At 43.2% G+C, this 26,465-nt stretch overlaps 1 protein-coding gene across 1 annotated transcript; it reads right to left on the bottom strand.

Moving 5' to 3' along the window:
• Positions 1-1,099: 1,099 nt before the first annotated feature.
• On the bottom strand, positions 1,100-26,465 carry HECA (hdc homolog, cell cycle regulator). The gene is made up of 4 exons (XM_035108861.2): positions 25,856-26,465; positions 10,862-11,902; positions 6,688-6,842; positions 1,100-5,438 (listed from the first exon to the last, which is right to left on the bottom strand). Exons 1-4 carry the CDS (start codon positions 26,085-26,087, stop codon positions 5,274-5,276), a joined length of 1,593 nt encoding a protein of 530 aa, XP_034964752.1. The 5' UTR covers positions 26,088-26,465; the 3' UTR covers positions 1,100-5,273.

The following is a 26,465-nucleotide window of genomic DNA, read 5'->3' as shown; positions in this document are numbered from 1 at the left end:
TATTCTTTCCTCTGCAAAAGTGCAATCCAAAACTGTTTTTTTTTCCTTTTGGAAAAGAAAAGGCTTTTTGACAAATGTAGTGCGGCTGGCTTTGTAACCTCACAACTTTGTCCTTGAATACCTCGTACAATAAAATCAGAGAAAAATGAACATAAACTTGCAACGTGTCTTCCCATCAACAGAACACACTGACAGAATCACATGTTGCCTCAAACCTTGCTCTCAGAAATCTACCAATTTCATGTGTTAGTTATTAGCAGACAAAAGCCACAATCTGACACTGTCTTAGGTGCACTTAACGGATTAGCAGGGCCTTGTTTGATTGTTGCCACAGAATCTTACTAGATGAAGCCAAGCTCTACACTTTAGGGCTCTACTGGTGCTAAACATCTTAGGACTGCATGTAGTTTTGCTGTGCTTTCTCCTCATGCCATTTTAAATGTACTTTTACAACAGGGATGGGGGCACCTGTTGCCCAACTCAAATTCCCATTAGTCCCAGTTTTGGCAGTGATCAGAGATCATGGCAGTGATCAGAGACCCCAACAATATCTGATTCCCAATGCCTTTTTAATAGCAATAGTAGGAACAAAACTGCAAGTGCCAAAAAAAACCCAACAACAACCAACCACCCATTTTCAACTTGTTAAGAGGTGTGTGATATATGAAGCTTTCTGTCATGTTTCTGGCATATCTTTATCAATGCGAGTGCCTCAGTAAATAAAAGCATCCTGATATTTTGCGGAGAAACTATATGGACATGGAATTTAGGGGTCTGTTTTCTCACTCAAACAAATAATGGATGAAAAATAAAGACTTCCCAGATGCAATATAAGCCAGGAGTTCCCAATGAGGCCTTCGCTGCTCCTTCACCATGAAACTGTCTTACCCCACAAGGCAGCTTGACTGCAGAGCCTGAGAATCCTAGCAGAAGCTTACAGTAACTCTCAGCTTCTGAAGAGAGGATTGCTTGCCAGGTACAGAGCCATGTGCATCTCCCTTGCATGCTTCTTTTGCCAGATTAGTGCTGCTTCCTATGTAAGGCTGGTCAGGCCAAAATAGAGCAGGTAAGGAGCCACTGCTTACCTGGCAGGCGTTCCTCCCATCAGGATGTGTGAGCAGAGTGGCATGAGGAGGCAGGTGAGAAGTGATGCCAGTCATGCCTTGCACTCTGGCTGTAGCCTGGAGAGCAGTCCAGGCACCTTCTGCAAACCACCCAGTTGGCCATCCCTGCCTGGAAGTATTACATTAAGCAACAGAACAAGACAGCCAGGCCCATATTAACTCAAGGACAATTGCCTTAATATATATAAGTCGGTTTCAAAACAAAAATACTCTGATCATACTAAAATAGAGTGGGCAATTGTGCATGCAGTTAATATAAAACTGCTCACACCTTTTCTTTTAATGCAAAATAATGAAACGCTTTTATATGCAACATGTTGCTCACATTTGTTGCACATAAAGCCACTGATATTAAAATTTAATATCCTTTTTCACACAGCCCTCTTGGTTTAACTCCTAACCTTCCATCTGATTAACACTGTGTCCTTGCAGTTTAAATCCTGCAAATACTGTTTTTTAAGATGGTGACACACACAGTTATCTCTGAAGACACTGAAATTCCATCTTTGAGGCTCTCAAGTGCCACTTTCCAGTGCACACGGGAAGATGTATTTGAACAGGGTCTGTTACGTTTTCGTCAGTGCAATCAAAGTGTCCATAAGAAAGCCACTGATTTAAAACAACAACAAGGAGTTAAAAACCTTACCTAGCCTTGGGTGGGCAAGGCCCATAAATTTTGACTCCTTATTAAAAGACAAATTAAATCTGGTAGTCTATGAGCTGCTTTACCACTTTCCGGTCTGGAACATTAAAACTTGACCTGAATCTCCCTTGCCATGGTCATCTGTAGTTTCAGATACCAAGTCCTCCCACTCTGGGCCACCATAACCTTAAACTCTAGGAATCAGCAATTTGAGAGTACAATCTGGCTCCCCATAGAGTGCCACTTGGCAATATAGGTGCGTGGAAGGCTTGGGAGCTATGGCAACAGGACCTCCTGGCAATTCCTGTTGAGGAAGCAGGGGAAGTGGAGGTCTGTCACAACCCCTGTCCCTTCCTCACAATGGCCATTCTGTGAATCTGCTTACTGAGCACAGCCTTCTGTGTACAAACTGCAGAACAGTGAGGCTGTTTGCAGAGGTGTGGGCTTAAGGGCCTCTGTGAGCCGCACACAGATTTCTCGAGGGCAACCTAATCAAAAAAGGAAATTTGGAAGGAGCTTCAGGCCTCAAATAGTGAGACATACAATGACAGAACTGCCACCATTCTTCCCTTCAGATGCAGAACCGTCAGTCAGTGCCACATGATTTGAAATCCATGCAAAATGCCTAGCTGTACGCAGTATACAAACTGGAATATAAAATCTTAAAAAATGCTTATATCCACTTCAGCTGAAAACAAACAAATGCTTAATTGCAGCTGGCCTGCCTTGATTGCAGTTGTGCTGACCTCTTGATTAACTAAGAAAAATATAGATGAAAGTGAGTATTTTGGGAAGTGAGAATTCTAAGTAGCATTATTTTGATCCAAAGACTACATCAGCTGTTCAAGCAGTCAGAGCTGTTGCAAGGACTGGACATTTTACTATTAAGCAGAAGCCTTAGTTTACGAGGCAGTGTACTGTGTGTTATATATTCGCTTCATTAGGTTTTTGCAATCTTTTGAGACTGTGACTCATTTTAAATCCATACTTGCCTTAAATACAACGGAGGAGTCACATCTTCGCAAACTATATTTTGCCAAGCTACACAGTGTCTATTATGCAGTAGGGAGTTTGGGCTGATTAGATCCACTTAAATTTCATGGAGCTTAAGTGTGTATTCTCATGCACTGAGGTTATGCCAATGACTTAGAATCAACCTTATATTGATGAACTGTGATTCGATCTTCCCATGTCATTTTCTGCGCCTAAACACAGATCAGGGGGTAGAACTGATCAGAGCTGCAGTGTTCAAGGGGGATGGCGAACCCCACTCCATGCAAGTAAAACACCCAGGCAACAATGTGTTCCACCATTGTTCCACCTATGTGTTCCACTAGCTACAAGGACATTTCTGCTAATTTACAAAAAGTAATTTAAACTACTTCTTAGGAAATTATTTTATGAATAATAGTCCCATTACGTTTTCAAGCAGATCGCCCATTTCCAGTATCTGTTCCAAAAAACAAAATACTCTAGACTATCACGATTTAAAAGATAGCATATTTCCTCCTTTAAAAACCAAACATCTTGCACAAAATCATGATAAGGAGCCTATGGTAAGAATTAAAATACAAACATCATGTGAAATCTTTGTTGATAAATCTCACTGGTTTTGATTCTGAATCTACTGGGAATGTAAAAATCAATCAGTTCATTAATTTCACTTTGGATTCCTCGACACAACGCTAAATTACAGGTTTTACAAGTTAAGTAAAAATGCCATTTCAAAATAGGTTCCCAAAAGTAGAAGTCAACTGGTTTAAAATAAGGTATCGTGTACCTTCATATTTTAGTACCACCTAGATCATGGCCAGGGTTAAAAAACAAGATTAAAAAAGAGATGGAATTTAATTCCATGAACCCAAAGGGGTCTTCAGGCCACTACTACATGACAAAGTGCTGCAGTTTGTTATATGGCACAAAGACGTGTTAAAACAGAAGCCCATTCTGTGATCCAAAGATGCTCTTCGGAACCTTTAGCCTGCCATTCCAAGGCATCCTAGCCGATTCCACAATTCCCATTTACACATGAGCCTACACACAATCTTAGGGCATGCTTACACCAATACTATTTGTTGTTTTTAAATGGGATGTTTGGACAAACCATGTACCACTGGTGCATACCAGCTTGGCTCCAGTGAAGGGTTATGTTCTTAAAAATGTAGTATTTCATTTAGTTTATCTACCCTACAGGAAAATTCAGGCAGCCCAGTGGACCACTTTAAGCAACACATTCCATTTAGTTTGTACCTCATTCCCTACATTTGTGCAGTGAGAGACAAAAGGGTCAAACCAACCGATGCACGGAACCTCTTAATAACAGGTTTTGCACTGAGCTCAATAATCCTTCTGAGAACCGCAAGAATTTTTTTTAATGCCTTCAAAGAAGCTGAACTAATGCAACTAATTAAGATCTCAATGTTTGTTTTGGTAGAAGCAACTTCCCTGACTACTAGAATTACAATGTTAGCGGAAACAGTATGATCTGTCAGTGAGAGCAGCTCCGATTATCAAATATATACTCCAGGAAGACACTGCAAAAATAAGGGGGGGTTGTTGTTTTTTTCTTTTAAACAGTGCATTTTCTGACATAGCATTACATTCATTTGTCAACATTTTAAGTTCACCTCATCAGACAGAACCTCAAAGTATATGAGCTAGCACTACTTATACTATCAAGACAAGATCTTGCTCCCAGGGATGACGATGGCAAATTCAGCAGGGAACGACGACGTGGGAGTTTCTCTTACGAAAGAGGCAAACACAGAGATCTCATCCAGCCTGACCACCAACCTCAACCAGACACAGCAAATGCACAGAGTCGATCTAAGGGTAAGATGTGAGGCTTTGTGGATTAAACCATGGAGAGATTATGCCAATTTGAGACCCTTCAGAATGCCTCTTTCTCTTCTCAGTGGCCCACACATCATACTGGGATGTGGAGCATATTTGAGTGCATGGGGCCAGGGCAGAAATAACGACAAAGAGCTCCTTAGCTAGGAGGTCCTATCACCCTGTTCCATAGATAATATTGTCCATCCATCTGTAAGGACAGTCATAGGATTTTCCAGCCACTTCTTTGAGCCATTTATGAAGATCTTCCCCCCTTCCCTCCAAATCTACACGTACAACAAGAAAAGAAATCTATTTAGAACCAGTCGCTGGTTTCCATAACTTCTCTCCATGTCTTGAAGTTACTCTGCCCTAATTAGAAGAGAGTGGTGTTTCCCCCCCTCCCTGCTTAGATGAGTGCAGAGAGCGAGAGGCAATCTGCTGCCCCATCCCTTGCCTTCAACTGAGATCATGGCAAGAGGACCACGGTTTTGATGACACATATCTACATTAGGAACACATGTACACAATCACACAAAGCTGCTGCACTTTCTTTCAGTTAGGGGGGAAAAAATAGCCCCCTCCCCTCCCCCTCACAGAACAGATCTTATAAAAGATATGTAAAATAAAGGAACAATACTCATAAAATAGCTATTACTATGGCAAAGCTTTTGTCAATAAGCCTCCAGAACTTTAAACGACGAAAATGGCTTCACAAAATGGTAGTCCAAGTTTCCGCAGTGTGGGCACTGCTGAACATTGCTGTATTCAGAGAAATACTGCATTCCAATACGTACATCTATAACAGGTTTCCCACAGTGTTTACAGTTCAGTCGAGCCTGGAAAAGGGTGGGGAGGCAGGGAGACAAAACAAGAGATGTCTCAAAAATCATTTACTCGCATACGATTCAGTCAGGAACTTGATAGAGATTCTCACTTAATTCTTTGTACTCGGGCAGACCTGTGTGCCCCATGCCCCAGTAACTGCGAATAGAATACAGTGGTACCTCGGTTTATGAACACAATTGGTTCCAGAAGTCTGTTCATAAACTGAAGCGTTCATAAACTGAAGTGAACTTTCCCATTGAAAGTAATGGAAAGTGAATTAATCCATTCCAGATGGGTCCGCGGCGTTCATAAACCGAAAATTCATAAACCGAGGTGTTCATAAACAGAGGTTCCACTGTATATGTTTCGAGTCAGGCAGGCATGTGTCTCTTTTTAGACTTAAAACAGAGGGTTGTTGTTTGTAACTGTTTTGCCTACTTGTGCAACAGAAAATGAAGTAAAGACATATTTAATAAATAAATAAATAAACAGAGTGGTATCAAATATTGCCATTGAACTTGTGCAACAGACTTCTGCTTGCACAATATAACTTCTTCCTCCTTTCCTCTCCCCTGCAGCCCCCAGCACACCCTCAAACTCTGCTCCAGGGGGTGGGACCTTCCGGGGCAGGTTTGGGGAGGGGCGCAGGGATAAGAGAGGGAAAAGAAGTCCTGTTGTGCAAGCAGAAATCTGTGCATGCAGTACTGGATGCAGCCCAGAAATACTGAAAGAGAAACCAAGGCCTGTGTCAGGATTTGTTTTGGGGGGGGGGGTTTCCAACAAGTCACACACTGCTTTCTACATATGCCCACATTTTGTACTTGAAAGGCTGTGCATATATTTTGTTTTCCATTACATGTGCCGAAATCCAAAAAATAACGTAAGAATCAGTCCTGAGTAGGGAGGGATTGGAAGTCTCAGACCTTCTTGTTACCAAGATAATAAATCTATGGGCCCTTTCCAAGCATTCAGCTGTATAATAAGGAACAAGGCAGGGAGGAGGGCCATTGATGCAACAGACTTCCTCTCCCTCATCAGAATGCTTTCAGGAAACCCCCACGCATAACATATATATATAAAGTGGTTCCTTACATCTTTTCTAATTATTGCTGCCCTCCCCTCCCCCCTTCCCCCAATTCATTTTATCTAGATAAATTGAATGGAAATCTCCACTGTCTTACTTTACTGATCAGAAATCTAACTCTTCTTCTTTTCTGCCTAGTTAGCGATAAGATAGAAACTGTCATTCTGTATACTAACCTGACAACAGGGAGACGCTGCTAGAATATCATACGTGTACATGGTTCCCAGTTGATGCCAGCTTCCATCCCACCGGGACTTGCACTTTATGCAGATAATTTTGTGAACTCCTTCTAAACAGTCTACACAAACAGCATAGAGGTGCATGAGCCTTCCTGTAAAGAGGAAAACAAAGATTTGGTACTCCGAAAGACATTTTTGGTAAGAAAATGCATTCTGAAAACGTTGGGTATGTTCCTGGATACAATAAACGCAAAAGGGGAAGTATTTCATCCATCCATGGTTAGTTTGGCCATTTTATAGTGGCAGATGTTAGGAAAATTTTTGAGAGAGCCAGAGAAAGATCCCATGTTCTACTTGTAAGAGATGTACACTGTGTGTGTACAAATGAGAATGTGGTGGCATCCTGAACTCTAGAATGTAGTATCATTTTTTTGCTGTTTTTAATATTGTATTGTGTATTTTATACTTTTGTGATTACTTCCCTGAAGCTCATTTTTGTGCCGAATATAATATCTAAAAAAATATAATGCAAAACTGCCGTTTTTAACTGTGTATGTTATACAACAGGTATGTTACACAACAGGTTTACCAAATTTCAGGTCTGCGCTCTGGAAGTACCTTAATAATTTCTGGAAATTGTACCTAGTTGCATGTGTCTACTTAGATGTATCTACTGAGGTACTGCAATAATTATACTGCATACATATAAAATTACTAAATATACATACAAAATTACTAAAAAAATACCCAGCTTTTGGCACACTTAAAGGAACCCCTCCATTCTCCCATTTGGCATGTTAAATAAGGGGCACATGAAATCTCATATACTACTCTTCCAAAATATATGCATAACATGAAATGCTATTCTCACATCCCACTTTTTATTCTAGAATATTAACAAAAGCCACTGAAGTTAACAAGGGAAATGTAATATATTTGGTTATGGGGGGGGGGGAGAGATGGTTCAAGAGGTTGAGAACTGGTATGGATGGGAGAGAAACCATGTGGTATAGTAAAAAAAAACTTTGCAAGATTATAAAGGGCCTGTAAAGACAGAGAGAGAAATGATTTTCTGTTTTGAAACAGTGGAGCTCATCCTGTAAAGCAGGCAGAAAGTTAACATAATCAACAGTAACTTCCAGAATAGGGGGAATTCATCATTGTGTACCGTGGTGGCCATTAGCATACGAGAAGGTTAAAAGTTAAGTTTTAAAGTTAAGTTTTAAAAAGTAAAGTTTTAAAAGTGACCAGTCATTGTAGCCCACAGAGGAATTGATATAGCCAGGCAGGCTTACCTCTGATACCAGAAGCTCTAGACTAGAAACAGGGAATAGACGTGCCTCTGAAGTGGCCTCCAATTCCATGATGGCTGGCCTCTGGCCACTGGCCTCAGCCCTACTCTAATCAAACAGGGGATGTCTACCCTGAGCATGTCCTCACTCTGAGCTTCCTAAGGCCCTCTGGTTGGCCCTGCTGTAGACAGGATGCTTGCCTAAATGTACCTTTGCCATGATTTAGCATGGCTATTCTGATATGATTATGCAATATATGTTGAGAAATTCCATGACTGGCATAATTTGATAGGTCAGTTGCCTTTTTGTCTTACAAAATTTTCAGCAAGTAAAGAAAATAGAACAACAGATTTGGGAAAAGAGGGAGGGGACAATGCATTGCAAAAGTGGAACGCCTTCTGTGAACTGAATTTCATTGGCTAAAACCCATTGAGTGCATTCAAAGCTTGAAACATACATATATAGGCCTTTTACACAGTGAACTATAAACTATTCAAAGAGTAGCTCACACTCTGACTGTTAGTAAGCAACAGTCTGAAAACACTGGCCAGAATGTACCAGTGAAGTAAAAAAAAGAGGAGATTTTTCAGAATATTCTCACAAACTGGGCTTTGTAGGATTGTAGTTCTCAACCTGCCTGTTCCTCTACAGCCAATCCCAGCAGCAGCAGCCACTTCCTTGCTTTGCTATTTATCGGCTATTCCTGACTTCGCCACTACCACTGTGGATTGTTCAGCAGAGGTTACTCTCTAAAAACAGTAATGCGAATGTTCAGATCTAAACATTTAATATTAGAATATTAATTTCTGATTATTATTAAAACATTAAAAATGCAAGCATTGAAGTTGTCTAAAATTAACTCTGCAGAAAATGTTTAGCATTCATGCTACACAAGTAAATCTTGTAGATCAACAGCACTAAGAACCAACAAGTGAGCATGGTGTAGTACAGTCTTCCTCAACCTCGGCCCTCCAGATGTTTTTGGCCTACAACTCCCATGATCCCTAGCTAGCAGGACCAGTGGTCAGGGATGATGGGAATTGTAGTCTCAAAACATCTGGAAGGCCAAGGTTGAGGAAGCCTGGTGTAGTAGTTAGCATGTATATTAGACTACAATCAAAGAGACCAGAGTTTGAATTCCCACTGAAGCATGAAATGCATTGCATGACCTTTGACTTTTCTTCACACATCAATCCAAACCATAGTTGTACATGGACATGATGTACCCTCCCCTTGTTCTCCTCCTCCCGCATGGCCAGGAAAAGGACTTTTGTGGAGATTAGCTTCCATTTGAAGGAAGAGCAGCTCCTCTTGTAGTAAAAACCAGGAATCCTGACTTACAATAAACTTTAGTAAGTTTCGAAACAAGCCAAGTTCAATCCATGGGTTATGAAGCTGGCTTTTTTAGCTAACCAAACCTTTAAAACTAATTATGTTCATCACCTTGAGCCCCTTGAAGAACAAAACACAGAAGAGAGATGTAATTTCCTCTAAGCTGCTATATCATCATCATCATCATCATCACTGCCATGAACATCTGCCATGTTAGGTTAATACGAATGAATGAAATAAAAGTCTTACATAGATGTCCTGGTTGGGCAGAACAGAAAATCATATAAGCCCTTAGAGAAGTCTTCAGGAAACACAAAAAGTATGCCAAAAAGTATCCCACTGACCAAAAAATATGCCATTTCTCCATACCACAAAGTTACTGCTTTAACTCAGTTCCAGGAAATAAAAGAAGAGTTCAGACCACAAGAAATGAATCAATCTGTACATGGGCTGGGTGCATAAATATAGAGAAGATTCAAATGTGAAAGCAGGAAAGTGGTACTGTGTCTATACAACTCTACCCGATTCAGAATACCCAGGTTACTCAAACCCTATCTTCCTTCTTCCTTCTGGAGGCTGCCAATGCCCCACCACTCTGGCCACTCCAGATTGGTCCAATTCACAAGCTAGTTTGCAATCCTCTAAACCAGGATTGGGAGCATGCTGCAAGAGTGCTCCTTGTAAGCAGATTTCATGACATATGAAGTTGGTGAACTATGGTTAACACGCAACTGTGACCTGAAGTAGTTTTCAAACTCTGGTTTGAACACTGCCCAATGTAGATACAGGGAACCACAGTCACAATGAAGTAAAAACCACAACCTCTACCTTCCTCCTCTCTACAAACACATAGTTGGAATATTCTCTGAACTTTCATATATCCATCATAGCATACCACTTCATTCTTCTTCTGTCCCTAACCATGTCATTTTTCACTTCTTTTCCAGGGACATTCCACCCCACCCCAAGCAACTCTTCTACCCATATCACTTCATCCCTGGCAGAGATCCACATGTTTGTGACAGTAAACAAGTGTCTGTAATTGAGGGCTGAGGGCTAACAGCAGGCAGAGAAAGGGCAAAGCAACCCATATTCCTTTCACATACTAGCCTGACTCAGGTGTTAAGAGAAATCGGAGAATACGGGACATGAAAAGGCCACTGTGAAATCACTAGATCCACTTTCTTTCCACCCCTGCAATCCCTGTTGTCCTCAACTGTCTGAAGAAGAGGAGCCTCACATGGAGACAACCCATGTGATGTTGAATCTTGAAGCCCCTCTCTTTAACAAGGACTTTCACAAGTAGAAGCAGCTTGCCCACTTCAGACTTGTAACTAGCATGGACTGATGGGGATAGAGGTGGATCTAATATCTTCATCCCCGTGTTCCCGCTCCTGTGTTAATATTCCTCCATTTCTCTTACACCTGAACAAGGATAGAGCTTCTCTGCAGTTAAACACGGTAAGGAATCTTTCTGCCAGAAAATACAGCACAGTAAATGAGATATAAATTGCAAAGTTTTCATTAAGAAATGAAGCAACCCATACCTTGAAGGTGACAGGGAACATCATATTCAATTTCATCATGTCTTGATGGGCTAAGAAACAGGGTGCCATCCACCAAAGGAAACTGTTCAAATACTGGCAGTGCCCTGTGGCATAATGCACAGTTGACAACATTTCGGTGACTGGCACTGAGTGCTGCAAGAATGAATTTCCGTAGATCTTCTCCTTGACCAACCTGGGCATCATCTTCCATCCGAACATGGAAAGTGTTCAATTTATGCCGGGGGATGTGAGCAAGAAGTTCAGATAGATCAAGCCTCCTCAAAAACTGGACAGGGGCATCAAAATGTCCCGACCTATGTGCTTGTAGCCCAGATGCCCCATAATCGAAGTGGGCATTCCGGAACATGCCGCTATTGGCCATGTTCTTCCTGTGAGGTTCTAGATGAATCGCGTTCTTCAGAAATTCTCCTAAGTATCGTGAAGAGCGAGGCCCACTGAAATGTGTGGGGGCAAGGACAGAGTAGCCGGCGGGAGGGGACTGGCCTGGAGAACCACAGGGAGAACGGACTGGGTAGCTACTGCTAGCGGTGCCTTTCTCCTGAGAGTTCTGCCGATCCATCGAATGCCGCCGCTGGATATCGTGGTTTAAACCTTTCTGCGGTTTGTTGGCAGGTCTGCACTTCTTAACATCTTCTGAGGACTCTGAGGTTGACCTCCCAGTGCTCTTTTCGGACACAGACTTCTTCTTCTTCTCGTCTTGCATCCGTTTTACTTGGTACCAATCAGTGTCTTTCTTTAAGTGGCCTTGTCCACACCGGCAAGAGCAAAAACGAAAGGCAAGATCATATCCCTTCTTGGTCCACATGTTTTGTCGACACTGCTTCTCATTCCAACTCCTTGCTCTCCCGATACAATTGAACTGGGCCAGAATGCTGCTCTCCCATTCATAAAAACACTGAAGATGCATCCAAGTGCTGTAGGGACAATGTTCATTGTTGCATACCACTTTCTGGTAGTCGTCTTTTTCAAGGTCAACAGGCCGTCCAAAGCTACATATCAGTGGGGTAGCACAAGCAGCTTCTGCAGGACAAAGAACAGATAAATGTATCAATTGTATTGTATGTAATCAGTATCTGCCATTGTTATTCAAAGGGTTCAAGAACAAGTTATCCTGAGACAATCCAGGGCTTCTGGTACACAAATGAAGCTGCATGAACACACTGGTACTATTCTACAAACTGAGGAATGTGTAATGGGGGAATCCATATCGTTTCAAGGAAGGGAGATATCAAGCCACTTAATGTATTGTTCTGTGTATAAGACGATGCTTTTTGCTAAAAAAATTGGGCAAAAGTTGGGTGTCATCTTATACACGGATAGTGAATGCAGAGGGGACGTGTGATTAATGGCAGCAGCAAGCAGGTGATTGTCAGCAGCAATTGGGTGAGTGGTTGGTGGCTGTGGCAAGGCCTGCTGGTGATTGGCTTTGGCTGTGGCAATTGGGCAGGCGATTGGCAGCTGTGGCGAGGTGGGCAGGCAATTGGCGGCTGTGGCTAAGTGTGCAATCGGCAGTGACTGTGACAAGCGATCAGCAGTGGCGGGCAGGAAGGTGAGCAATTGGCGGAAGTGACCTCCCCCACCCCCCAAAAAAGCTAAACAACTTAATTTCTTAATTTTGGGTTAATAAAAATAGGGTTCGTCTTATACATAGAAAAATACAGTATGTTTTGCTCTTGACAGTGAGTGACTAAGTTAAAATTCCACCAGAAGATACCAAGAATGTTTTGTTTAAGATACCAGGTTCAACTGTTATTTATTTTACTTATGGTGTTTATACAACCCACTCCATAACAAAATTCTCAGGGTGACTCACAACATTAAGTAACATTATCAATTGCAACACTGTGTTCATTTAATTAGTAACAAAATAATTTAACAAGTTCTATGTTGCATTGCTGCCTAAACATTTTGCATCCTTTATAAAAAGGACCCACAGTTCATTGTTTCCAGATCGGCCTTCATCCTAAATGTTTTTATTTTAGAGCCAAAAATTAATCAGAAACGAGATTAAACTCTGATTGCTATCTTCTCCAAACTGAGCATGTCATAAATAAGCTATTCAATCAAGTCATATGGGTTAAATCCACCTTTAAAAAATTGTGTCTACAACTAAGCAAAGACAAGCCTAAGAAGATGTTTTCAAGCTCTACAATACTAAAAACAAAACAGGCTTGTGCATTCCAATGTCAGAATTTCCCATGGCCTTTAATACACTTGATGAACTTCAACCAGCTGTTCTAATAAAACACAGATTTCCAACAGTAAGTCTTAGCAATTTCACTTTCAGAAATTAGACCTCCTGGTGTGAAGAAAATTGTATCTTGGGAAGACTAATAGGTATGAGGAAATAATTTGAGTTAAATATCTTGCATAAAAACATAAGGTGGCTAGCTCAGGTTCTACCAATTCTTCCAGACCGAGACGATAAAATCCATTAGGACCCAAGAAAAAGAAGTACGATACTCAGAGAGGAAACACCCCTTTTTATACAGTTCTTGAAACTAGTGATCCATTGCAAAGTTGGCAAGAAATCCAAATCCATTAAATTTCCATATGGCTCAAACCAGGGTGGCACTGTGGTCTAAACCATAGATCCTATGGCTTGCCGATCAGAAAGTCAGCGGTTCGAATCCCCGCAACGGGGTGAGCTCCCGTTTCTCGGTCCCTGCTCCTGCCAACCTAGCAGTTTGAAAGCACGTCAAAGTGCAAGTACATAAATAGGTACCACTCTGGCGGGAAGGTAAATGGCATTTCCGTGCGCTGCTCTCAGGGCCGGTGCTAGGGCTTTTTGCGCCCTACGCAAAATCGTCTTCTGGTGCCCCCCGGCACATGCGTCATGCCCCACACACAATGCCGCTGACGCCCCTGCGTCCCCTCCATAGGCGGGAGGAGCGTGAGTGCGCGCCGTGGGGGACGGTGGTGGCGTGGGGTTTTTGCAACCGCCTAGTCCGCCTAAATGGACGCACCGGCCCTGGCTGCTCTGGATCGCCAAAAGCGGCTTAGTCATGCTGGCCACATGACCCAGAAGCTGTACGCCGGTCCCTTGGCCAATAATGCGAGATGAGCGCCACAACCCCAGAGTCGGTCACGACTGGACCTAATGGTCAGGGGTCCCTTTACCTTTACCTTTACGGGTCAAACCTAATTTTGCATGTGCCCCAGAAGATATATTTTTTCCTATGCAAGATAAAAAGAAGAAATACCTCTTCTGCCATTTTAGAAGCACTTGTATACAAATAGGGTTTTTTAATTTTAGAAAACCCAGCATTTCCTGATTAGTTACATAATATAAGTTAAATTAAATGGCTCAAACTTTCAAGTCATTTAAAGCGATCCATTTAATATAATTAATTAAATAATTTCAGCCCTACTAGGAAGGCACAGTAGATCATACATTATTTAGTAAACTTTTTACAAGTACAATTCTATACATGTTACATTGAGTTCAATGGAACTCCCAGGTATGTATGTATACTATTCATTAAAGACTGGTCACACCCACTTTTGCACCTTGGGCCTCAGCACACTGACCATGGCCTAATGTGGAACTCATTCAAAAAAAGATTAGCTACCCCTAATGGGCTACTAACATGAGTGTGACCAAACTGTGGAAGGCATGTACCTGAGGAAATAGAGACATATTTGTGTGGTGTTGTGTATGTCTGAAATTGATTGGTGGGAGAGACAGACAAGACATACACACAGAGAGATGCATGTGTGACTGCATCTGCATGCAAGAGTGTGGGGTGTGTCCACCTCGTACATTTTCCCTGGTGCAAGAGAAGGCTGCTTTTTGATATTCAACAACAGCCTCACTGTGTGTGCAAAATCAGTATCCTTTCATCTCCACAATCAGGACATAGCTGACTTCCCATGGAGTGCCTATGAAGTAGGGCTGGGGGTAGCAAAGGAGCAGTGATTGTACTGTAATCTCACTAATTTATTCCTATCCCGCCGCCGCCACCACCCCATGGTTTTAATAAAATGTTGTCCATAAGGTGTTGAACACTGTTGTTTTATTATGTGCATTATTAAAAGTTTTATTTTATTTTAATCGTTCTTAACAAATTCAATAGAAAAGGGAAGAAGGGGCCTAGGAAGAGGGATGGAAGAGGCATTTTAAATTTTATCAAGATATGAGTAGTCCTAAGGTACAAAATACATGCGACATCAAAATTGCATATGCAGATTTTTGCTGGAAAATTACATTTCAACAGAAGCCACATTAGCAACTGGCCACTCCAGAAGCTGTTAAAACCACTGAAAACTGCCTATCATGCAAATAAACTTAAGCTGTGAACGATGAAATCTGATTAAAACATGAAGCCAAGTAAGTTAAAAATGCTTACAAGTGTAGAACTCCAAACTGTTTAAATCAAGACCTCAGTCACTATGTAGTACCAGAACAACACCTCCTAACACCACGATCCAGAACAGGTAAACAATTTTAGCCTGCCTAGGACCACATTTAAACTGTTCTTTAGTGACATTTTAAAAGGTATTCCCTTTAAACTATTTCTCACTCCAGATTTAGCACCAAACCCAAGGACATGTGCTGTCCAGAAAAATTCAACACCAAGGTACAAAAAGGGAAAGGTAAATGATCCCTGGATAGTTAAGTTCAGTCAAAGACGACTATGGGGTATGACGCTCATCGCACTTCAGGCCAAGGGAGCCGGCATTTGTCCACAGACAACTTTTCGAGTCACATGGCCAGCAGGACTAAACCACTTCTGGTGCAACGGAACACCGTGACAGAAGCCAGAGCACAAGGAAACACCATTATCCTTCCCGTCGCAGCAGTACCTATTTATCTACTTGCAATGGTGTGCTTTGGAACTGCTAGGTTGGCAGCAGGTGGGACAGAGCAACAGGAGCTCATCCTGTCACGGGGATTCGAACTGCAGACCTTCTGATTGGCAAGCCCAAGAAGCTCAGTGGCTTACCTTTACCTCACCAACATCACACTCTAAATTGTGTAGACCACTAGAGGAAGGGTCTATAATCCCCATTTATCATACATGGTGGCAAAGGGACTATGACATATTTTGCCTGTAAGAATGAGATGTGATGAAGGGAAACCGATTCAGATAAGTCATGTTTCTTGCATCTATGCATATTATTAACACTCAGTATGAGGACACACTTCTTCTAGTGTGTGGAATGGTGGGAGACTGTTCAATACTATGTTTTGGACATTCACTGAGAACACAATAAGGTCATAGTTTCTTTACACATAGCCCTGACATCTGATCTACTTAAAAAACTGCCAAGTAGCGGGGCGGGGTGGGGGCAGAAAACTACACACAGAGGTATTCTTACAAAATTTTGAAGAAAGCCTAATACGTATCTGTAGCATCCTGTAAGAAAGGTGACTAGAGATTGATTTTACATGTCAACTATGCAGTAGCAATACAAGAGGCTAGATAATGATGTAAGTCAAGCAATCTTCTTACAAGAGTTATTGAAAAAGGATTTGTAGATAATATGAAGTGATATTCTGTATTTCTGTATTTTAATGTTTTGTTGGAAGCCGCCCAGAGTGGCTGGGGGAACCCGGCCACATGGGCGGGGTATAAATAATAAATTATTACCGTATCATTATTGTTATCATTATTATTATTATTATTGTTATATTCAACTGCATACCGTATATGTTGGAAGCAATTTTGTAACATGGAATTCAGAAAACATGCAGATCTCTGAAGACAAGGAAGCAGCGAGCTCTGGAATTTAACTTTACACTATTCTTGTCTTGAGCTCCTGCTTCCCAAATCTATCTCAGAACTTCCAAAATAGGTGATCTGAAGTATATATTCTAAGAATTTTCTTTACCACCTTTTTTTGTAAAAAGCCAAGTCTTACACAAAAAATACTCCACATACCTGAGTGATCAGATATAGCTCGCAGAACGGTAGCAGTTGCTCATCTAGTGTAAGGGGAGGGAGAGTTTTAGAAAGTATAAAAAGTGTGTGTGTTCGGGTGTGCAGGTAAGAACATTGCTGTTTTCACTTCACTTGGTACCATTAATGTTAGATATTTTAAACTATTGTCATCTGCCCTTTGTGGTGTTAAGTTTATACTGTATGACTCAATAAATTAGACTTAGTCGAAACTGCCATCTACCCAAAGAATGCTGCTGTTCCCAAACCGCAGCAGCTACCTGATCAGATTCTTGCTTATCTCTTACCACCAGACACTGCTTCTAAAGTACAGTCCTACCTCGGATTGAGTATGCTGCGGCTTGTGTACTTTCGGCTTGCGTACTCAGCAGACCACATGCGCAGAAGCGTTCTGCGCTATTCACACGTGCACAGAAGCGCTCTATCGGTGCTTTGCGGGTTAAGTACTTTTGGGGTGCGAGCAGCACCCCGGAATGGATTGAGTAGTTAACCTAAGATATCACTGTAGTTTGTAATCGTTCAAAGATAAATAATAGAATTTTGCCCAAATGGGACTTCTCCTGTTTTGCTAAAACTTTAATCACAATGTTAAGAAAGCATACCACATTTGGGCAGTTTTTTCAGGAACTGTGTCAAAAGGACAGCAGAAATATTTAGTTCCGTTATCCATGAGTGTGACCTGAATAGGAAGCCCCTGCCTCTCTGTAAATGGACTTGATCTGCTCTTAGAGCAGTAAGCAGCCAAGTCTGAATGGATGCACAGGATTGGAGCATCATCACATCCAGTGATCTGATTAGGTGGGATCACATGAGGAGAGTGAAAGGGGGGCAACTACCGAGGCAGCAAAGGGCTGAGAAACTGCAAATACCGACCCAGCCATGGAAGCTAAAGATAAAAACGATAGATTTTCAGGGTCTCCCAAATCACTACTTTTGAGATTAGAATTGAGAAACATTCAGCTCAGCTTTCATAACCACAATAGCAATTACATCTTTGTACAGCAGCTGTGAGGTGAAATATAATACGTACACAAGCTCTTAAAAGAGACATAGTAAAAGGAGCAGCTAGAAATAAGGGCCTAATTAGGTAACACATACATTACAGCTTGCCACAGTGGAGCTTTTAGTAACTATAAAGTGACAAGCAACTTTTTAAATGTTACATTAGCCAAATCCCCTTCAATCAGATCACTCAGAAATCTCATAACAGGTTAGTACTTGCACAGGAGCTCTAAAAGCAATCAAGCTTCTATAGAAAGAAGGATGAATGCAAATGTACAGTGTTCAATTTACAACAGTAAAAAGAAAACAGTTCTAAATGGGGTGCATTCAGGTTAAACCAAGTACTGCTGTCAATGACAAGTATTTGGTTCACCTACGTGCCTCTCTCATTTTTCAGGTACGTAGAAATCAAAACCTCTCTTCTCTAGGCCAGGGGTAGGGAACCTTTTTTGATCCTGAAGGTCATATTCTATTGTCGCCATCAATCCAAGAGAAGGAGGCCAGTGATGAGTCGGGTCCAAAAGTTGGTTGGGACCAAAGTTTGCAACACAGATGAACCATAGGCAGACACTCGCACATCTGCACACCCACACCCATCCCATCAGCAAAATCGCCAAATGGGCAATGCAGTTGAGGAGGGTTAATCTATTTTATTATTATTACAATATTGTTGTTGTTGTTGTTGTTGTTGTTGTTGTTGTTGTTGTTGTTATATCCAGCCTTTCCTCCAAAGAGCTCAATATGGTATATACAGTTCCCCCCTTTACATTTTGTCAACAAAAAAGTAAGTCCTACTGCCAAGAACGGAACAGATCCCTATTTCCAGCTTTTGATTTGGACCAAGCACTTCTTAGATGCCCACACAAGCTTTGCTACCAGTGCTGCTTTATCTCTGATCTTCAACTCAGATCCACATTAACTTCCTGCTGCCCTCTCCTCTAAAATAGTGACCCAATGATAGCTGTACCTTGAGCAGGAGATGGTTCCAAGTCTTTCCACCTTGCAAACAGGCAAGCATCCAAAATTAACACTACCATACAGTTAATACTGCTTCTTAGCATCCCAGCCAGAGCATGAACTGCAACAGGGAATTTTGGTGCATCCTTGGCACGTCCCCAGGATGCTTTTACTGCCCATATATTGAGAGAGGAAGATTAAAAGCTGCATGAGCTTCTTCTATCCAAGTGACAAGGAACAGTGGATGGATCCAACAAGCCGGCATATACTCAATTCAGACACCACCTCAGTTTGAAGCTTCTCATGTATGAACAGGCAAACCATGATTTAGAATTGCTCTGTGCTTTCATTTTCTGCTGCTGGCTCACCACTCAACTTTGAAAGTTCATTTCCATCCACATAGTACAACAGCCTCTGGAGGCAATTCTGGGAATACTGTATAATGAATACAACATTTTCTCAATCACTTACAGGAATAGAACAAAAGATGCTTTTTCATACATCACAGAAATCAGCCCACGTATGGCCCAATGTCTAGGCAATCACAGCCAACCCTCCATGGCTGCCCAGCTGTTAATCATCTGACATCATATGACATCAGAGGGCTCCAATCCCAAGCAGCTTGCATTCAGCACCCAATTTATCAGTACCAAAGGCAAACCATGCTTGCTAAGGAACAATCAAGAGTGAGAGCCCCACACTTGCAGAGGGACAATCAGGAGCCTTCACTCCCAACTGAAGCAGCAATAGGCGACCTTTCTCTTTTGATGGCTGCCTTTCTTCAGGAGTAGTATGTTGGGGACCACATGCTGTGTGCAGGACGAGCGCCAGCAGTGGGTGAACCAGAACCAAAAGTGAATCAGGTCACCCCATCTCTTTCTACTCCTTATAGCCCAAGCAGGCTGCTGAAGAAGCAACCAGGAGATCTAATCTGAGTGCTTGTAGAAGACTTTTGAAATTGGGCCAAGGGCTGCATGTTTTCCACCCTTGCTCAAAAGCAGAGAAACAGTAACAATAATTAAGTCAGAGAACTGTAAGACAGCACTGAATGGCATTTCAGGGCAACCTTGAATGCGGCCTATATAAGGCAAACCGTGCAGGTCTGGGGTTGTTTTGTTGACTAGCCAAACAAACAAACCGTACTTGTCAGGGATTTGTAACATTTTGCAATGCTGATTAATATCAGCTAAAAATGGCAGCTTCTGTACAACTATGAAGAAATAAAGCAAGTCCCTGCTAGCAGACTCCATTCCAAATAGATCTAAGAGATTGGTAGAGCCCTCTCATGTGCCTATACCACCCCTGAAAAACATCAAACCTCCATTCATGTGGAAATCAAGGTGGCATGCTACCTTTATACATACAGAAGCTTATAAAGTGATGTGGGGTGTTTTCAAACACCCAGTATCTGCATACTGAGTTGGTACAAAGCCTTGAGAAGACTGTATTAGGTGCTGAAAGTTACATGTTTGAATTAGCTCTCAGCCAGTAGAATAGGTGTAAGAACAAATCGTAATTTCAAAACAAAAGGTGTCCAACTACTCTACAATTTCATTCTGTCTTACACGTTTCTTTTAGTAGGGGCTAGTTAGGGGCATTTTTTAAAAAGGCAAGGGCTGCAACTGAGTGATAGAGCATCTGTTTGCAGACAGAAGATCCCAGTTTCATTCCTCGGCTTTTCCAGGTGGGGCTTGGAAAGATCCCTGTCCAAAATTCTAGATGGCCACTGCCAGTTACAGTAATGAAGAGAACATTGAAGCTTGATAGATCAGTGGTCTGACTTAGTATAAGGCAGTTTCGTATACACCTAGGTATGATATATATGGCAGGATATGGGCTACGTGACCCTCTAGATACAGTCAGACACCAACTCTCATCAGCCCAGCCAGCATAACTAGTGAGCAAGGATGATGGAAGTTGTAGTCCAGAAACATCTGGACTTCCTCATCCCTCACATACACACAATCCATAAAGTCATTCTAAAAAATAAAAATTCTACCCAACATGTATACTGTATTTTAAAAGGAGATTCAACTCCAGTCGAGAGGGTTTTAGCAAAAGAAGTTGACAACAGAATATACTTCTACAGCAGCCATGAACATTTCATGAAGATCTAAAAGCTTAAGACAACAGCAGTGACAGGATATAGAAAATGGGTTGTGGAAAAGTATGAGATGCTGGTTGCATTTGTACGTAACAATGAACCAGAGGTGACTACTGGTATCTTTTTTGGGCTCGAGGGCCACACTGAGGATTGTCAACACTCCAAGTGTAATATGCCAGGTGTGGCCATGGCCAAAGCAGCCCAAACACTCAATTACACTTGTTCATACATATACATATACATATATGCACACACATACAGTCACTCATGTGCACACACATGTGCTCGCACGCCCTCATGACACACACAAACACTAAGGCAGGCAGGCAACACTGTTGCTCCTCTCTATTACAGCTTAACCTCTCCTCCCAGCTTACTGTTGCACTGGGAAGAAAGCCCTCCATTTACCCTTTCCTTATTCTTTTCCCTCGGGTGCAACATCATTGCAAGATCTTACAGCTCAGTAAACAGAAGAGAGAGCCAATTTTTGGAGGGGTAGCAGGTCACCGGCCAGATATTATCCATGGGCTTGCCACCCCTGTGATCAACCAGGAATCTTGGCTTTTAAAAACCTTACTGGACATGAGTTGCAGGCTAATGCATGCAGAACAATTCCCTTCTTTTGAATGAGTGGGTAAACAAACCAGGAAGGGAATAATTTAGTGTTATATCCAAACCTGGGATCCTAGTTTGTTTCTCCCTAACAAGCCAGGGGGATAGCCAGCCTTAGACCAAGGTTTGTTGTTGGCTTACAAATCTTGGGTTGTTAATGGAAAACAAACCAGGATTCTTTTTCCTGAAAGAGCAAAATGGGAGCATAGACTGCATATTAAGTATGGTTTATTAAGCCAAGGTTCTTGATTTATCATTATGTACAAACATGTACCTTCCCTTTTATAACTTAACAAGTTAATGGCTCATAAAATAGGGAATGAAGCTCACTACCCTATTCTAAACAGCAATCTTTTGTTAAGTGTGACACAGTATAGTATACATTACAATCACTGTATTTTTTGCTCCATAGGATGCACTTTTTCCCTCCCAAAAAGGAAGGGGAAAAGTCCATGCGTCCTATGGAGCAAATGCGAGAGCCAGAGCCGTGCACAGCGGGAAACCAGCTCTCGGGCTGCTTCCATGACAGTGGAGAGGGCTGTTTCCTTCTCTCTTCCTCTCTCTCTTTCTCCGTTTCCTTCCTTGTCTCTCTTTCTTTCTCTCTCTCTCACCCCTTCCTTCGTTCCTTCCTTCCTTCCTTCCCTCCCTCTTCCTACTTGAATAAAATATTAGCGGGGGGGCCAGGTAAGCCCCACCTCACATACCATATCAGCCTTTCTCAACCTGTGGGTCCCCAAATCTCATCACCCCTAGCTAGAAAGGCCAGAGCTCAGGGATTATGGGAGTTGTAGTCCAACAACATCTGGGGACCCACATGATCTCAAGACAAAGTGCATACCTACTATATGAATGACAATGCCCATCAACATGGGAGGGACTTCCTCAAATATTTAATGGGGGGGCAAAGGCACCTAGGCCTCTAGGAGTTGGCTGCTATGCCTAGGACAATTCAAGAGAGCAATTATTTTTTTCTTGTTTTCCTCCTCTAAAAACTAGGTGCATCCTATGATCAGGTGCGTCTTATGGAGCGAAAAATACGGTAAGCCTGCTGTAGTGTATAGTAACTTTGGCCCAGTTTGTTGCCGAGAAGGTCACTAAGGCAAATGTGGGGCTAGTTCACACAGTATGCTCACCACTTGGTGGTGGTAAACAATCGTTATTGTCACATGTGACATGAACCATCACATACAACAGGTACCGTAGAACCTCCATATAATCTAAGACACCATGATTTCTCTTTTAAATAGCATCAGTGAACACATTCATTTGTGAGTTACCAAGTGTTCTGTACTCCACTGATACGCATGTCTGGATTCCCCCATAGTCTCATTAATCTTAGCAGATCTGAATACCCACAAGTGCTTTTAACAATGCAAAAAATATTCAAGGTGAGTGAGCATGATGTAGCGAGGAATACAATGCCAGGCAGAGGTTAACAGTTTCTTTGACCTCAGGACTCAGCTGAAAATATATCAGGGCCTGAAGGGTTCCAGACAATTTGCATTCACCCGCTTCTAATTTTCCGTCAGATACCGGTATTTATTTTCATACTGCACTGCACTTAACTCTGAAATTCTTATCTGCAAATTTGAGCCAATTGTTGAAAAACTTAATAGGAGATTTTTCTACACCATGATAGGAGAAATCTGCACACATGTTTTTATTTACTTTTTCATAGGAGTCCAAACCACAATCTATTTTTTAAAACCCTGTAGCTTTAGGAAATGCTTTCTGATTCCATTGGGGGGGGGGGTGTTTTTACTCTTCCTTGAAACTTTCTGTGCCATTTAAACATTTCAAATTTATCTAAGCCACTACAACAGACAGCATGCCTTGTAGAATCTGCACACTGGAATTGTCAGGAACCCAGAAGCATACAGCAAGCATCACACCAGTGGTTTGATGACTACCGGGGAGCCTCTGGGCCATGTCCCAATATACTTTTGCAACAAAAACTGTCAGAAAATAAATCAGAAAAGAAGTCCTATTAACATGAGACCTAATACTATTGTAGGATATAGATGCTCCACAGATAGGAGGTGGAGGATAGGGGAAAGGACCACTGTATACCCCTAATTTTTAGAAGCTTCAATAGTGTACAAGTTGCAAAGGGAGCAAATCCCACTCCTGCTCCTCTCATGCTCGCCTACGCACCCTCTCTCTCTACACACTCTTTTCGAAACATGCCAGCTTGAGGAAGAAGAGCCAAAGTCTGGGAACATATCCTTATTGAGATGCAAAAATAGTCATCCTTACACACATGCACTATCAAACCTCATCCAAATGTGTCCTATATTTAGCACAAACTATCGGATTGCTATATTTCATCACTAGTGGGCATTGTGCCAAAAGCTACTCCTGGTGACTGCAAATTTTCTGATTTTGTTTTGCTGGAAAGGGCACTAATAATAACTGGAGACAGCAGTTATTGTGCACATCACTGTAGTAGGCAGAAGCAGCAAAGCAAAAAATTCTTCCCATTTCCTTCAAACTCCTAGAGATGTATTCAACACTTGTCCAGCTCAGAGAAGACCCACTGAAATGCATGTTACAGGTAGGTAGTTGTGTTGGTCTGACATAGTCGGAACAAAAATTTAAAAAAAATTCCTCCCAGTAGCACCTTAGAGACCGACTAAGTTTGCTTTCGTATGCATGCACACTTCTTCAGATACCACTGAAATGCAGTTAATTATGCCTATTGATTTCAGTGGCTCTACTCTAAATAAAACCAGCGTTGAATACCAACCCTATTCTTAATGTTTTAAGCATGCAAATAACCATGCCTGGGTGCAGAAGTTTTGCCGCTGATTTCCAAACTTTTATTCATGGGTCTAACTAAAATAGTTCTGTTCCTTTTTACATACACCCTTGGACGAAAGCAATCCAAGCACCCACCAGTACCTTTCCAAAGAAGAAAAGCCACCTACAAAATAGGCATCCCATTCCACTCAAATAATGCAAGGACTCATAATGCAATATTATTATGGGCACAACTACCCCCCCCTTCCACCCAGGACGTACAGGGCAGGGTCAGGGAGAAGAGAAAGCAATAGTTCCTGTTCATTACAGATGGTGGTAGGTAAGTATAGAGAGATCAATCGCACAGTGGCGGCTGGGCCACACATCAGTCCTGCTGCAGATATAGGAGTTACTTAATCAATCACTTGTTCCCAGAAATTCAAACCGTAGTACAATGAGGTCAGCTGGCCAAAAAGGCTCAGCAACCTGCCTAAAGCTTGAGGATCAACACCAATCGCTCAGAGGATCAACACCAATCACTCAGAATCGAGGGCATGTTCAGAGTGGTCAGCTAGGTATGCACACTTGATAATCATGGATAGGATATTTATTTATACAAAAAATTATACCCTGCCCTATTAATACAAATAATTTCTAATGCTTATTCCGCATTCACCGTCTAACCTTGTTACTCCGCACCTAATGCTGTATATTTAATAACAGTAAGGGGAGCGCAGCACAGCATGCAAATGAGTGGGGCCTCTCTCCCCCATGCCTCAGGTAACAGATACTGCTGGGCAGGGGCGCCCATGAAGGTGAGAGTCAGGAGTAAACGTATGAACACGGGACTATCTACCGACCAGTCTTATTAACAAACAGCACCCCAGCATTTGCACATTTCTTTCAAAAGAACGAAACGATTCTGGCTGTGTTAAAACAAAGGCCAGCTGCCGAAAACTGCAGGCCTTAGAAGCGGGGTGCGCACGTGTACAGCATGCTAGTAGATGTTAGGCCACTTCCCCGCATCTCCCGCCTTCACACACACACACCCTCCCTCCCTTGCACGAGGATGACTCAAATCCATTCATGAAGGGTGAGTCCGGCACCTCGGGCCCAGCAGTGCCTCAATACGCCAAGCCGGCCGAAAAGGCAGGCCACCCTACTTTCGGTTCCAAGCGTCAAACGCAAGCTTTTGAAAATAAATAGGGGTGGAGGGTGGCCGAGATAGGGACCATTGCAATTAAGGGAGGGAGGCACGGCCCCCGCGTGGTCTCCCAGTGCACGCTTCGGAGCCATGTGCATTTGCAAGCGAGGTGAGCGACAACCGAGGGCCGGCGGGCAGGCAGGCAGGCCGCGCACGCACTTGCGGCCGCCCTCGGAGCACCGGAGCAGGGCCCGCGCTTTCCTTTCGTTCGTCCCCCCCCCGGCCTTTCTTTCTTTTTTTTTACACATCCTCGGACTGCTGCGCCATCGAAGGCCCGGGCAGCTTCGCAACTACTAGGGCGCCGCCAGTCATAGCCCGCCCGCCCTGCCCATCCGCAGGAGCAGGAAGGAAGCGAGCGAGATGGTGCGCGCAAGAGGGAGAGAGAGTGGGAGAAGTTGCGCGGCCGCCCACGCCGCCTGGCCGCCCCTGTCTCGGCCTCCCCGGGTGCCTACCGTTCTTGGAGTCTCCCGGCGCCGAGCCCGCGGCGGCCGCCGCTCCTCCGGAGCCTCCGGTGCTCCCCGCGGCCGCCGCCGGCCCGCTGGCTCCCCCCGCCGCCACCACGGCGGCCAGCGCTGCTCCGCCGCCTGCCGCCCCCGCCGCCGCCAGGGCTCCATTTTCCTGCTCGTCCCCGCTGCTGTTGGCGCGCTTGTTCTTCTTGCCCTTGCTACTCTTCTGGTTCGGCATCGCCGAGGGAGGAGGAGGAGGAGGAGCGGGTCGCGGCAGCAGCGGGAAGCCAGAGAAGGCGGAGAAGGCGACGGTGGCGGAGGTGGCTGCTGCCTTTCTGGCTGTTGCTGCTTGCTCGGCTGCTGGGCTCCGCCACCGACCGCGGCTTATTGCAGCTCCATTGTCAGGCGGAGGAGCAAAGGCGCCCTCCCGCGCTCTCTCCACAGCCCCGCCGCATGCACACCCACCCCAGCCGCCGGGCCACGGGAAGACGCGCGAGCGAGCGAGCGAGCGGGAAAGGCGTGTCTCGCTTGTTTTGATTCTGCTGCTCCCCCCGCCTGCTCCGCGGCGCTCCTTTCCCCGCCCGCTGCTGCCTCCTCTTTCTCCTCCTCCTCCTGC

This window comes from Zootoca vivipara, chromosome 3, assembly GCF_963506605.1.
Source record: "Zootoca vivipara chromosome 3, rZooViv1.1, whole genome shotgun sequence".
NCBI lineage: Eukaryota > Metazoa > Chordata > Lepidosauria > Squamata > Lacertidae > Zootoca > Zootoca vivipara.
Note: the sequence above shows the minus strand (reverse complement) of the source record. Positions and strands in the feature narration are given on the sequence as shown.